Source organism: Rhamphochromis longiceps, linkage group LG1, assembly GCF_057381845.1.
Source record: "Rhamphochromis longiceps isolate RC_006_pf linkage group LG1, R_longiceps_female_GT1.1, whole genome shotgun sequence".
Classification (NCBI taxonomy): Eukaryota; Metazoa; Chordata; class Actinopteri; order Cichliformes; family Cichlidae; genus Rhamphochromis; species Rhamphochromis longiceps.
In genome coordinates, this window is record NC_140557.1 from 3,178,790 (window position 1) to 3,191,176 (window position 12,387).

Below are 12,387 nucleotides of genomic sequence, written 5' to 3' on the forward strand. Positions count from 1 at the left end.
GGCCATCAAAATGATTGGGCGCCTGAATTTAATGATGTGGATGGGTGAGTGAATATGTTTGGCAATATAGTTGAGCAAAAGAAATAATTGTGAGTAAATAATTTACTCCAGCACAACATGTTTAAGGAACAAATTCCAGTAATGCACCATAGAATAGTGTAGTTAAACCATACAAATTTAAGACAATTTAAGGAGATTACCATATTAGATGAGGAGAAATTAATTTATTCATCTTAAAAAAAAGAGCATGCTAAAAATGTAAAAAGATGCATCTTAAGGAGAAACACATCACCAAAAACTATCTATAGATGTCATGGAAAGGTCATGTATCTTCAAAAAACAAACAAACAAAAAAACATTACAACACAAGCCCGAAATCAAGTAAAGTCTTGGTGTCTATAAAAAAAACCAAAGTTTTATTTTTTTTTGTCTTTACATGTATGTGCTCATTTTGATTCTAGATGTAGACCTGGCATCTGAAAATTAGCACCTAGTTCACTTGGAACATTTTGTCTTTTTTGTTTTACATTATGAAAGTAGCCAAAGAAATACCTGTAAAATAATAATTGAAAAATATGACAATGGAAAAACATTTCCGCTATTGTGGAATAAGAAATGCAGTTATGAGAATAATCATAGTAATCACTAATTACACCCTTTTTTCAATAGAAACTAAAGATGTAATAGAATGCACACTGCAGACATCTTTTAATATCACAAAAATAGAATAAAAAATGATTAGTGTTTTTTCTTTTTCCTGTTTGTTTCTAGAAGGCACCAAACAATATACATGATTATTGTCAGATAAACTATTCACGGTCTTGGTGAAAAAGGCACCTGATAGCATAGTTGATTTGTTATGTATGCTAAAGTTTTTTTTTCCTTCCATCCCATGTTTATCCTATTGTTACAAGAAATTATCCAAAACCCAATAGCAAAAGTACAAGTACAACAAGCTGAGGAATTCCTATGGAAACCAGAAAAGGACATTCAACTGTGGGCCTAATTCTAGCTGTTTACAGATCCTTTGATGGAAAAATGGAAGTGGAATTACATAAAAGTAATAAGACTGTATGCTACAAAACTAAATGTAAATCTATATCAAGGCAGGAAGCAAAAAAGAAAAAAAAACCCCCAAAAAAACCCCAAGTTAAAAATAAAATAAATGGGATTTTTGTTCACAATAATTTGAACCAAATATTTTAAATTACTAACTGAGACATCTAAATTCTAAATTCCATGTGTCATCACTGGATGAAGTCCGGTAATTAAATACTTCATCCCAGTAATATGGCAAAGTCAGAGCCTCTTTACAAACAAGCTGCTATTTCTTCAACATCTCTGGATCATCAGGCACAGCTCATTCTCTCTCAGGACCCACATCATCTTGATCACTCACAACTGTAGAGAAAAGAAGAAATAGTCATAGTTGAGTGGTCAAAATGCTTACTTAGCTGTCAGACAAAAATGCAACACATCCCGTATAATGAGCGGCATGCACTTATTTGGAGCAGCTAAGTAGCATGTTTTCTCTCAGCTTTCATATTAACATATTGCTGGAATGTGTATGTTTATTGAAATCCAGAGTGGAACGAGTCTTGCTTCATTACTGCAAACCTTAACTTGAGCCCCTTTTCCATTAGTAGCTACTCTGACTTGCCACGGATCGCCACGACTTGACTTGGATTGACTGGTTTTTCATTACAATCTAGAGGCTGTGGCCATAGCAACGCTTTTGAGCATCCCGTGATGTAATTAGTATGTAGCACAAATGCTACAACAAATGTGGATATAGAGGCGATGATATACCTGGTGCTGAGTTTGTGGCTTTTTGTCAGACTCAGGAGACCATGGCATTGTTTTTTGTAGCCATTTCCCTCGTTGCCGGGTTTCAAAAATGGCAGTTTTGAATTTTCTGAAGGAAAAAAAAAAAGAAAAAGAAAAAAAAAAAGGCTCTCACGACTCATCAAGTGACACCACTGACCAGCCAATCAAGGGCAAGCATTCTGACAAGATCACATTTTAGTACCTGCTGGGATCACTTGGAACCCTGGCCGAGCAGGTACTAAAGAAAAAAAAAAGTATCTGGTACTATGACCTAATGGAAAACCCATAAAACTGTGGTGAACCGTGTCAAGTTGATCTGAGTAGGTACTAATGGAAAAGGGACTTCAGAGATTGACTCTAATTTCAAGCTATCTTAAAGTTTTCAGATATGGAGATTGCATCTGTGTTTCTGTAATATCACCTGATTCATAAACATGGAAGTTGTAACCAAAGATATAAAAACCTGTAAGAGTTTCCAATTTATAGTGTGGACTCTCCACAAAATCAAACAGCTGGTTCACAACTGCATCTTCCAGGTTGTTTTCACTCAGATTCAGATGTTTCAGATGAGATGGGTTGGCCTTCAGAGCTGAAACCAAAGAACCGCCATTTATTGATAAATGGCAGCCCTTTAGTCTGAAAATATATAAGATATGAGATAAAAATTGTCTATCCATTCAGATGTTTTCAGGTCTGACACATGAAAAAAAAAATGCAGGACAAGAAGATAGAAGATAACAGCTAAGGTAGATATCTATTTACAGGTTGTTTTTTTTATTGAATTAATTAATTAATTTTTTTTTACCAAAATCTACAAATAAGTCAGCGACCTGACCTCAGAGTCTCTAGTTCACAATTTGGATTCTCCAGGTAATTACACAGCTGCTGAAACCCATTATCCTGCAGATGGTTCTCACTCAGGTCCAGATGTTTCAGATGGGAGGGGTTGAACTCCAGAGCTGAGACCAGAGAAATGCAGCTTTTCTCTGACAAGCTGCAGTCCATCACTCTGAATAAAGAATGAAAAAGATAAAGGTAGGTAAAATAACTAATACTCAATTAATATATATGTTAAATGTGCAGTTTAGCATATTCAATTCACTTCAATTTATTTATACAGTGCCAAATTATAACAACAATCACCTCAAGGTACTTAATATTGTAAGGTAAAGAACCTGCAATAATACAGAGAAAACCCCAACAGTAAGACGACCCTCTATGAGCAAGCACTTTGGCGACAGTGGGAAGGAAAAACTCCCTTTTAACAGGAAGAAACCTCCAGCATAACCAGGGTCAGGGAGGGGCGGGGCCATCTGCTGGTTGAGGGTTAGGAGAGGGAGACGGGACAAAAGATGTGCTGTGGAAGCACGATTAATAATAACTGAAAATTAAATGCAGAGTGGTGTATAAACACATGGTGAGCCCTGACTATATGCTTCATCTTATCTTCCCTGAGGACCACAGCTGCCACTTCCAGAAGGAGCAGATGGGGAAAGAAGACCGGCCTTTTACCTATGCCAGTTGGCTGCACAAACACGTGGCTGCAGCCCCAGGGAAAGGCTCGGCTGCAGGACTTTGTCATGCTCGAGTGGTTCATGCAGGGACTCCTAGCAGACACCGTGGAGTAAGTGCACTGCCACTGACTGGCCAACCTGAACATCGTGGTGATGTTAGCAGAGGACCACCTGTTAGCCCAGGTGAGAGAATTGGTGGGGCAGCCATAACCAGCTGTGGGACATTGTCCAGTCCCGGTGCCAAAGAGGACGTTCTGGGACCTGTCATCACTGCGGCCTGCTGCTCGCTGCATTGAACGTTGTCCGACGCAGATTCTGGAGTGTAGGAAATGGCGAGGCTTTCTCAGGGAACCGCTGACTCCAGTAATTATTTCCATTGAAGATTTCCAGTGTTGGGGAGTAACGGAATACATGTACCGCCGTTACGTATTTAAAATTCAAAATATGAGTAACTGTATTCTGTTACAGTTACCGTTTAAAAAGGTGATATTCAGAATACAGTTACTTTGTTGAAATGAATGGATTATACGGCGGTCTTTTCCTGTTTCATACATTAGGCTATGCTCTCTCTATTTTTGGTAATTCCACGCCACTGGAAACCCAAACAAAACACGCATTAAGAGGCTCTAATGCCTGTGTCTCAATCTCCTGGCCCATGTCACCTCTACTTGCGGCTGCATAACGACGTGAAGGAATATTTTTTAAAGTTATTATTTAAAAAGTTATTTAATATGAAGACAACAGGCAGAGTGTTACAGGCATAGCCCTAAAGAATGTAGCCTCATGGGCAGTGTAGTCCGTGCTGCAGGGAGAATGGACTGCCATATCCGTTATGTGTCTGTGAGCGAGGGAGGGAGAAAAAGTTGAAAAGCACAACTTGTCATCGAGCAGAAATGGGAGATAGAAGCATGTAAATATAATAATAACCACTGCAGCCAAAAAGAGAGCCTGACGAGCCCAGTTGTAAGTAAGCTATTAAGACTCGACTGTACACCGTGTTCCTGTTTTCCTCCGAAACAATAAGTTCGGTTGCAGCAGCCTTTCAACGCCTCTCTCTGTCTCTCGCTAGCAAAGTTGACCCAGACAACAAAGTAAAGCTAGTTTTTGGCTACGAGCCCGACACGAACCCGACGTATTAGCCAGAGGTCCCTTTACTACGGTTCGGAGCAGCGGACCTGTTTTATATACGCGCGGAATAGTTTTCTATAAGAGATCACTGCAAAAAGTGCAGCCTTACCTAATGTCCACCTACTGTTACTCATTTATATTAAGATTTAAACATTTAGTTGGTGTTGGTATGGCGAGTAACCTTCAGTAAAAGTAATAAATCACACAATAGGACATTCATGTAGTTGTAAAAAGCCTGATAATACAGAGAGTGCAGAATTATTAGGCAAATGAGTATTTTGTCCACATCATCCTCTTCATGCATGTTGTCTTACTCCAAGCTGTATAGGCTCGAAAGCCTACTACCAATTAAGCATATTAGGTGATGTGCATCTCTGTAATGAGAAGGGGTGTGGTCTAATGACATCAACACCCTATATCAGGTGTGCATAATTATTAGGCAACGTCCTTTCCTTTGGCAAAATGGGTCAAAAGAAGGACTTGACAGGCTCAGAAAAGTCAAAAACAGTGAGATATCTTGCAGAGGGATGCAGCAGTCTCAAAATTGCAAAGCTTCTGCAGCGTGATCATCGAACAATCAAGCGTTTCATTCAAAATAGTCAACAGGGTCGCAAGAAGCGTGTGGAAAAACCAAGGCGCAAAATAACTGCCCATGAACTGAGAAAAGTCAAGCGTGCAGCTGCCAAGATGCCACTTGCCACCAGTTTGGCCATATTTCAGAGCTGCAACATCACTGGAGTGCCCAAAAGCACAAGGTGTGCAATACTCAGAGACATGGCCAAGGTAAGAAAGGCTGAAAGACGACCACCACTGAACAAGACACACAAGCTGAAACGTCAAGACTGGGCCAAGAAATATCTCAAGACTGGTTTTTCTAAGGTTTTATGGACTGATGAAATGAGAGTGAGTCTTGATGGGCCAGATGGATGGGCCCGTGGCTGGATTGGTAAAGGGCAGAGAGCTCCAGTCCCACTCAGACGCCAGCAAGGTGGAGGTGGAGTACTGGTTTGGGCTGGTATCATCAAAGATGAGCTTGTGGGGCCTTTTCGGGTTGAGGATGGAGTCAAGCTCAACTCCCAGTCCTACTGCCAGTTTCTGGAAGACACCTTCTTCAAGCAGTGGTACAGGAAGAAGTCTGCATCCTTCAAGAAAAACATGATTTCCATGCAGGACAATGCTCCATCACACGCGTCCAAGTACTCCACAGCGTGGCTGGCAAGAAAGGGTATAAAAGAAGAAAAACTAATGACATGGCCTCCTTGTTCACCTGATCTGAACCCCATTGAGAACCTGTGGTCCATCATCAAGTGTGAGATTTACAAGGAGGGAAAACAGTACACCTCTCTGAACAGTGTCTGGGAGGCTGTGGTTGCTGCTGCACGCAATGTTGATGGTGAACAGATCAAAACACTGACAGAATCCATGGATGGCAGGCTTTTGAGTGTCCTTGCAAAGAAAGGTGGCTATATTGGTCGCTGATTTGTTTTTGTTTTGTTTTTGAATGTCAGAAATGTTTATTTGTGAATGTGGAGATGTTATATTGGTTTCACTGGTAAAAATAAATAATTGAAATGGGTATATATTTGTTTTTTGTTAAGTTGCCTAATAATTATGCACAGTAATAGTCACCTGCACACACAGATATCCCCCTAAAATAGCTAAAACTACAAACAAACTAAAAACTACTTCCAAAAACATTCAGCTTTGATATTAATGAGTTTTTTGGGTTCATTGAGAACATGGTTGTTGTTCAATAATAAAATTATTCCTCAAAAATACAACTTGCCTAATAATTCTGCACTCCCTGTATATTATGTAATCCAAAGTATTCAGAATACGTTACTGTCATTGAGTAATGTAATGGAATGTGTTACAAAATACATTTGAGCATGTATTCTGTAATCTGTAGTGGAATACGTTTTAAAAGTAACCTTCCCAATACTAGAGATTTCCCACAAGGCAAAGATTTCCAAAGTGATAAAAATTGATGGTCGCATGGCGCGCCCTTATGCTGCACTGAGCTACCCCCATTTTGTGTGGATCGGAGATAGAATAAGGCACCGGGCGCACTGGTTAACACATAGCCTCACAGCAAGAAGGCCCTGAGTTTAATTCCACCACAGAAAGACACAAAAGCTGTGTCCCACAACGTAGGCCGCATCCTTCGGAGGACCTGGCCTTCGTGGTCTACGTGGGCCGGGTCCTTCGAAGAATGAGAAGGCCGGAAATGCGAGGCTGTGAAATGGGACAGTCTAGCCTTCAGATTTGTGTCACCACTGTCTCGGTGGAGTAAACTCAGCCGTCTGCTCCTTGCTATCTAAAACATAACAGGGCACTGGCGTAAATTCTGGACCGTTTTCTGTTTGACGTTTATTCAGCTGTGTGAAAATCCCGGAGGAACCCACCTGATGGATTAATAAAGTTTTATTTAATCTAATCTAACTTTGATCTCAGCCAAACCAATTTGCTCCGGAACAAATAACACACCGAAAAAAGGCAAGCAATAACATTTTTAAGTTATCCGAGTGACTTATATATCATGTTTAACCTGAGTAGCGAAAGAGCGGGGGTCTGAAAATGATGAAGCCGGGAGTCCGCTGCTCTCGCCGGCTCGAGTGACCATTGAACCCCCCGGTCAGCTATCGAGCGGGTGGGTAACAGACGTCTCTGAAAACGTCGGAGCACTTTTATGCGATGTCTTGATAAACCAAGGAGATATTTGAAGTTTACACAGCCACTTTCTCGCCTGAAAATATGTTAAGTTTATTTTGTGACCCAGAAAGAGAAATAAGAGTAATTTTAAAACTTAGTAGCGGCCACCATTGTTGGAAACTGGAATTAGCTGGGCCGCGCTACGAATTCTGGGATATGGTGGGCCACGAAGGACACACCCGACCCATCCTTCAAATTCGGGGAAATCTCATCTCAGGCCCTCCAAGGTATGGAGGCCTATCTCCCCCCACTACTTCCCCTGCCAGTGGCAGACGCCCTCAGACATCGGTGCGTTGGTGGGTCTTTGTGTCCGGGGATGGGCGTCTAGATACACACCGGCTCACTCCTTGGTGGCTGCTTGTCGGGGCCTGGAGCCTGGGGCTCGCTCGGGCCACTTCGGGGGTAGGGTGCCCTCGGCCTCTCGGCCTGGGGCTCGGTCACTCAGGCACAGCTGGCTGCCGGTGGAGCTCACGGGCACGTCACTGCAACCCCCCCTGGCTTCTGCTCCGCGGCTGCTGAGTGAGCCCTCATCTGGGACTCTCCTCAGCTCTTTCTGGGACAGTGGCGCGGCTGCCCCTCTGTTGGTCTTCCTTGGTCTCTTGTGTTCTGGGGGCCTCTGGATGTCTGGAGTCTTGATCTCCTCCATACCTGCTTCATGCCCTGGAGGACGGGGCTGTGGCCCCCCCCACACCCTCTAGCAGATCATTACATGAAGGAACCTTTTAAATACAAGCGCGCACATGCTCACAGGTGTACACACAGGTGCTCTCTCTCACACACACACACACACACACACACACACACACACACACACACACACACACACACACACACACACACACACACACACACCACCCTTTTTGGCTCCTACCTCAAAGCACACTGTGCGCTGTCGAGCTTATGTGCTGCACAATAATGTTTAATATTTAGTATTTACTGTTATATTCCCATATATCATCGTGATGTTGTTTATTGTATTGCTCTTTTTTTTTTCTTCTGCTTGTTTTCTTTTTTTCTTTCTCAACAGGTGATCCAGGTGACTGATAGATGTATTTTTTGTCTGTTTGTTTTGTTGGTTTTTGTTTTTTGCCCTTTATCCCCGTCCCTCTTCCCCGCTGTTTTTCTTTCCCTCTTTCTTTCTCCCTTTTCTTTTCCTCATTCAAGTCTGTCCCGTGTTTAGCAAATGAAAATAAAATAAAATAAACAATAAAAGGTGAATCAAATAGACCATTACGGCAAGGCTGGGATGGTCTATTTGGTAAAGTAAATCCGTTGGGCATCTTTCTTCGCCTTTAGACAACAATTCTGATGGCAAAAGAGCCAAACAGGACAGGCAAAAAAAATAAAAAAAAATTTTTTCGGGGAAATGAAGGATGCATTTGTCGGCCGCATTTGAAGGAGTCGACCAATTGGGACGTTGCCTGGCTGTGACGTAACCGGCCTTCAAATGCGGCCTCCGAAGGATGCAGCCTACGTTTTGGGACACAGCTAGAGTCTCTCTGTATGGAGTTCACATGTTCACCTCGTGTTTGTGTGGAGTCTCTCTGGGTACTCCATCTTCTCCTACAGTCTAAATCAGGGGTCTCAAACTCCAGTCCTCAATGGCCAGTGTCCTGCAACTTTTCCATGTGTCCCTGTTGCAACACACCTGAATACAATGAGTAGGTCATTAGCAGGGCTCTATAGAACTTGACTGCATGCTGAGGTGGCAATTCAGCCATTTGATTCATGTGACAGCAGCTCAGCAGAGTGAATGAACATGGTGCAATAAAAGTACATTTTTCCAGACACTCACATTTATTTAAATTTACTTGAGTGGGGTTAGGGATTGCCACTTCAGCATGCAGTCAGCTATAGTGTCTTGCTAATGACCTACTCGTTGTATTCAGGTGTGTTGCAAAAGGGACACTGGAAAAGGTGCAGGACAACGGTCCTCGAGGACTGGAGTTCGAGACCCTGGTCTAAAGCAATGATCCCCAACCCACGCGCCATAGACTGGTACCGGTCCGCGAGTCCTGGGTGCCGTTGGTGTTGTGCATATAATAATAAAAACGTACAGAACACAACTGGGTCTGCCGTGCATGCTTTTTTTATAGTCATATCATTTTACTTTGTCTTATTTATCCGCGACACCTTAAAGGCCGGTCCTTGACGCGAAAAAGGTTGGGGACCGGTGATCTAAAGACATGCAGTTAGTGGGGTTAGGTTAGTGATTCTAAATTGCCCATAGGTGTGAGTGTGAAGGGTTGTCTCTCTCTATGTGTTAGCTCTACCACCAGTTTGTGCCAAACGTTTGGGAGCCGACCTGCTCCTTGACTGACCTCATCCAAGGCCGAATGGCCCCCCGGCCCAAACTGGGAAAAAGGGGGTATGTGGCAGGGTGTGGTTTGTGGCTCAGCTGCAGGGGAGGGGTGAAGCAGCGGGTTTAGGGAACAGTGCCAAGGAAGGCTGGGTGGCACAGCTGATATCCATCACACTATCCACGCCTTCTTTATTGAAACAAATTAAAAGTTGTAAAGCCTTCTGAAAGACAGTCCATGAACTAACCCCAGACTCTCCAGTTTACACTGTGGACTCTCCAGAAAACCACACAACTTGTGGAATTCTGAATCACATAGGTCATTTCCTCTTAACTGCAAGTCTCTCAGATGGGAAGGGTTGGATTTCAGAGCAGAGACCAGAGCTGTTAAGGTTTCGTTTGACAAATTGCAGCGAATCAATCTGGAAAAAAGAATAACATGAAAGTAAACTCACCACCAGATGTGCTGGTTTTAAATAAATACCTCAAGTTTAATTTATCCTGATTGATTAGTTTTTCACTTTAAACAGGAAGGCCACTTTGACGTGATGGTCCATTTAAGAGAAGGACATTCTTCCAAAAACATCAAATTGTCAGTACAACATTCAAACATATATTGGGTCTATACCATAAAAATGCTTTAAGGTCCTAAATCTGAAAATTTGCTTTAATGTGTTCTGGATCAGTATGATAAGATGATCATCAGACATTATTTATGCAGTCAGGCTGAAGTAACCTTGACAGACACACTACTTGATCAGCTATCAGTTGAAACAAACCTGAGTTCAGTGGATCTTTTGTACATGCATTTTAATTAGAATGGACAAACAAATTTACTTTAAAAACTAACAGTGGACATGTTCTGCAATAAATGATATTTGGTTTTACCTGAGAGTCTCCAATTTACACTTTTGATTCTCCAGAAAACCGCTTAGCTTCTTCACTAGTGCACCCTCTGGGTTGTAGTTGAAGCTCAGGTCCAGATGTTTCAGGTTGGAGGGGTTGGACCTCAGAGCTGAGCCCAGAGAAGCGCAGCTGATTGATGACAAATAGTAGCCCCTCAAACTGTAAAAAGACAAAAAAATATGCAGGTTTATAAAACAATGCTGGGTGAATGAGTCAGTGTTTTAGAATTGCTGCAGAGGGTTCATAGCTACTCTGTCCATTTTGTGAAGTGGTCAGCTCAACTCAAGACTCTAGTATGTTGTCAGTCAGCTCTGTGCGCACATAGCTGCAGCAGCCCCTCACTGCTCAGTGGATAGTTCTCCATAGTGTAAATGTAAATGTCTACAACGTCACAGACATACAGAGTAAATGTTCACCAACAAGATGGTAGGGAACGCCTGCTTGAGAGGGGGGTAACCCTTAGCTTAGCACTAACCGCTCCATGCTTCCCTTACTTCTGCATTCTATTCTTTTGGAGTACTGATGATGTTTAGTAAAGTCATAACCACAACTGAGATGGGTGTCACATCTAGGTTTGGATTCCCACAACAATTTTTAACAGACATACACAAACATCTTGACTGTTGTACTGCTTTACTACCAGTGTCAGCAGAAACCGCTGCAAACACCCTTTGTTCTGTTATGAACATAAACAGATACATTTTCTAATCAACTTCGATTTTATTTTCACAGATTGGCATTGCCTCTGAATGCCTTTAATAGCATAGACAGAGTATGTAAATAACTTTTTAGTATGTTTTAACCTTGGGATTTGAAAAAAATACCATGCTGCTAATGCTAAGAAGTCCTGAGTCAGAGGCTAATTGATTTAGATAAGTGTGACTTGTGAATATACTGAGGGCTACTGAGTCCTTGCTAAAGTGCACTGGATTCAAGTCCAGCCTTGGCTATTCTTTTTACTCTCTATATAAAAATGAGGAAATATTGGCCAAACGTTCTTCGTGAGTATAATGTAACAAAAGAGTGATATTTGACTACTTTTTGCTGTCTCTAATGTAATAATGGTAAAATTGTGTGGTTCCTTCCTTCCTTATTCTCCCTCAGGCTGTCTATAAACTGTTAAAAACTTTGGCATAGAAAGTAAAAATAAAACAAAACAGAACAAAACAAAACACAATGAAATGAAATGAAATCACATCACTGCTGTTGCTGGTAGACCGGGCTTTATTTTTTACGTAAATTGGTGGATGTAAACTGTTGGGATGACCCTTCCCCTTTTTTGTCATTGCCAGACTCAACATGAGGTTCAATGTGTTCTACCAGTGTCCTATGGTTCACAGTTGCTGGGAGCAACACAGTGGACATCTGATGAAAAGAAAAGGTCTCTTTGATGGTTTAAAACTGCTTGTTATTCAGAAAAAGTTTGACTCTGAATCAACATGTTTGGTGACGTGACATGTTTTGTCTATAAATTTACTCACTGATATATTGATGCATGCTCTTTCATCCAGGTAAGTAGATGCCAAAAAGTTGATTCTGCACATCTGGACTTAGCGTTTTTTTGTGTGGGAGAAACGTTTCGTCACTCATCCAAGTGACTTCTTCAGTCTCAGCTGACTGCAGGTTTCCAACCTTATAAACAGTACATTTGCACAATGACTGACACCAGCACCACTGAAAGACCAATGGGCTGTGAGGTCAGTTCCTTGATCATTAATATGCAAATTGCTCAACAACCACCGAGGGATAGACTATTGATCAACAACCACTAATCCAAGACCACTGTTCATTGGCCACGAGTTCCATTCACAGAGAGTTGGGGAATGGCTGCAATCACAGCACTGTAAGATGGTGACAGATGTACCCTTAGGCCCCCTCCTTCAGAGGTGGTCTTTCCTTTTTCATGTAAATGGCCTCCTTGACTCCGTGCTCAAACCAGGATTCCTCCTCATCCAGGATGTGGACATCCTCATCCAATTTTTGGTGCAGTGTGCTTTGGAG

The 12,387-nt window shown here is 42.0% G+C and overlaps 1 protein-coding gene across 5 annotated transcripts in view; it reads right to left on the minus strand.

The window, feature by feature from the left end:
* Positions 1 to 393: 393 nt before the first annotated feature.
* The window catches only part of LOC146678114 (protein NLRC3-like), a 29,116-nt gene continuing 17,122 nt past the window's right edge, over positions 394 to 12,387 (minus strand). For 3 of the 5 annotated variants that reach the window (XM_085406973.1, XM_085407127.1, XM_085407057.1), the window contains exons 8-11: positions 10,369 to 10,545; positions 9,729 to 9,902; positions 2,663 to 2,836; positions 394 to 2,463 (exon numbers count right to left, since the gene is read on the minus strand). In XM_085406973.1, the coding sequence (XP_085263099.1) occupies positions 2,196 to 2,463; positions 2,663 to 2,836; positions 9,729 to 9,902; positions 10,369 to 10,545 (793 nt within the window). In that variant the 3' untranslated portion in view covers positions 394 to 2,195. Of the gene's footprint in view, positions 2,464 to 2,662; positions 2,837 to 9,502; positions 9,903 to 10,368; positions 10,546 to 12,387 lie in introns of those variants that run through there. The other 2 variants (XM_085407215.1, XR_014911781.1) reach the window with 2 other exon arrangements.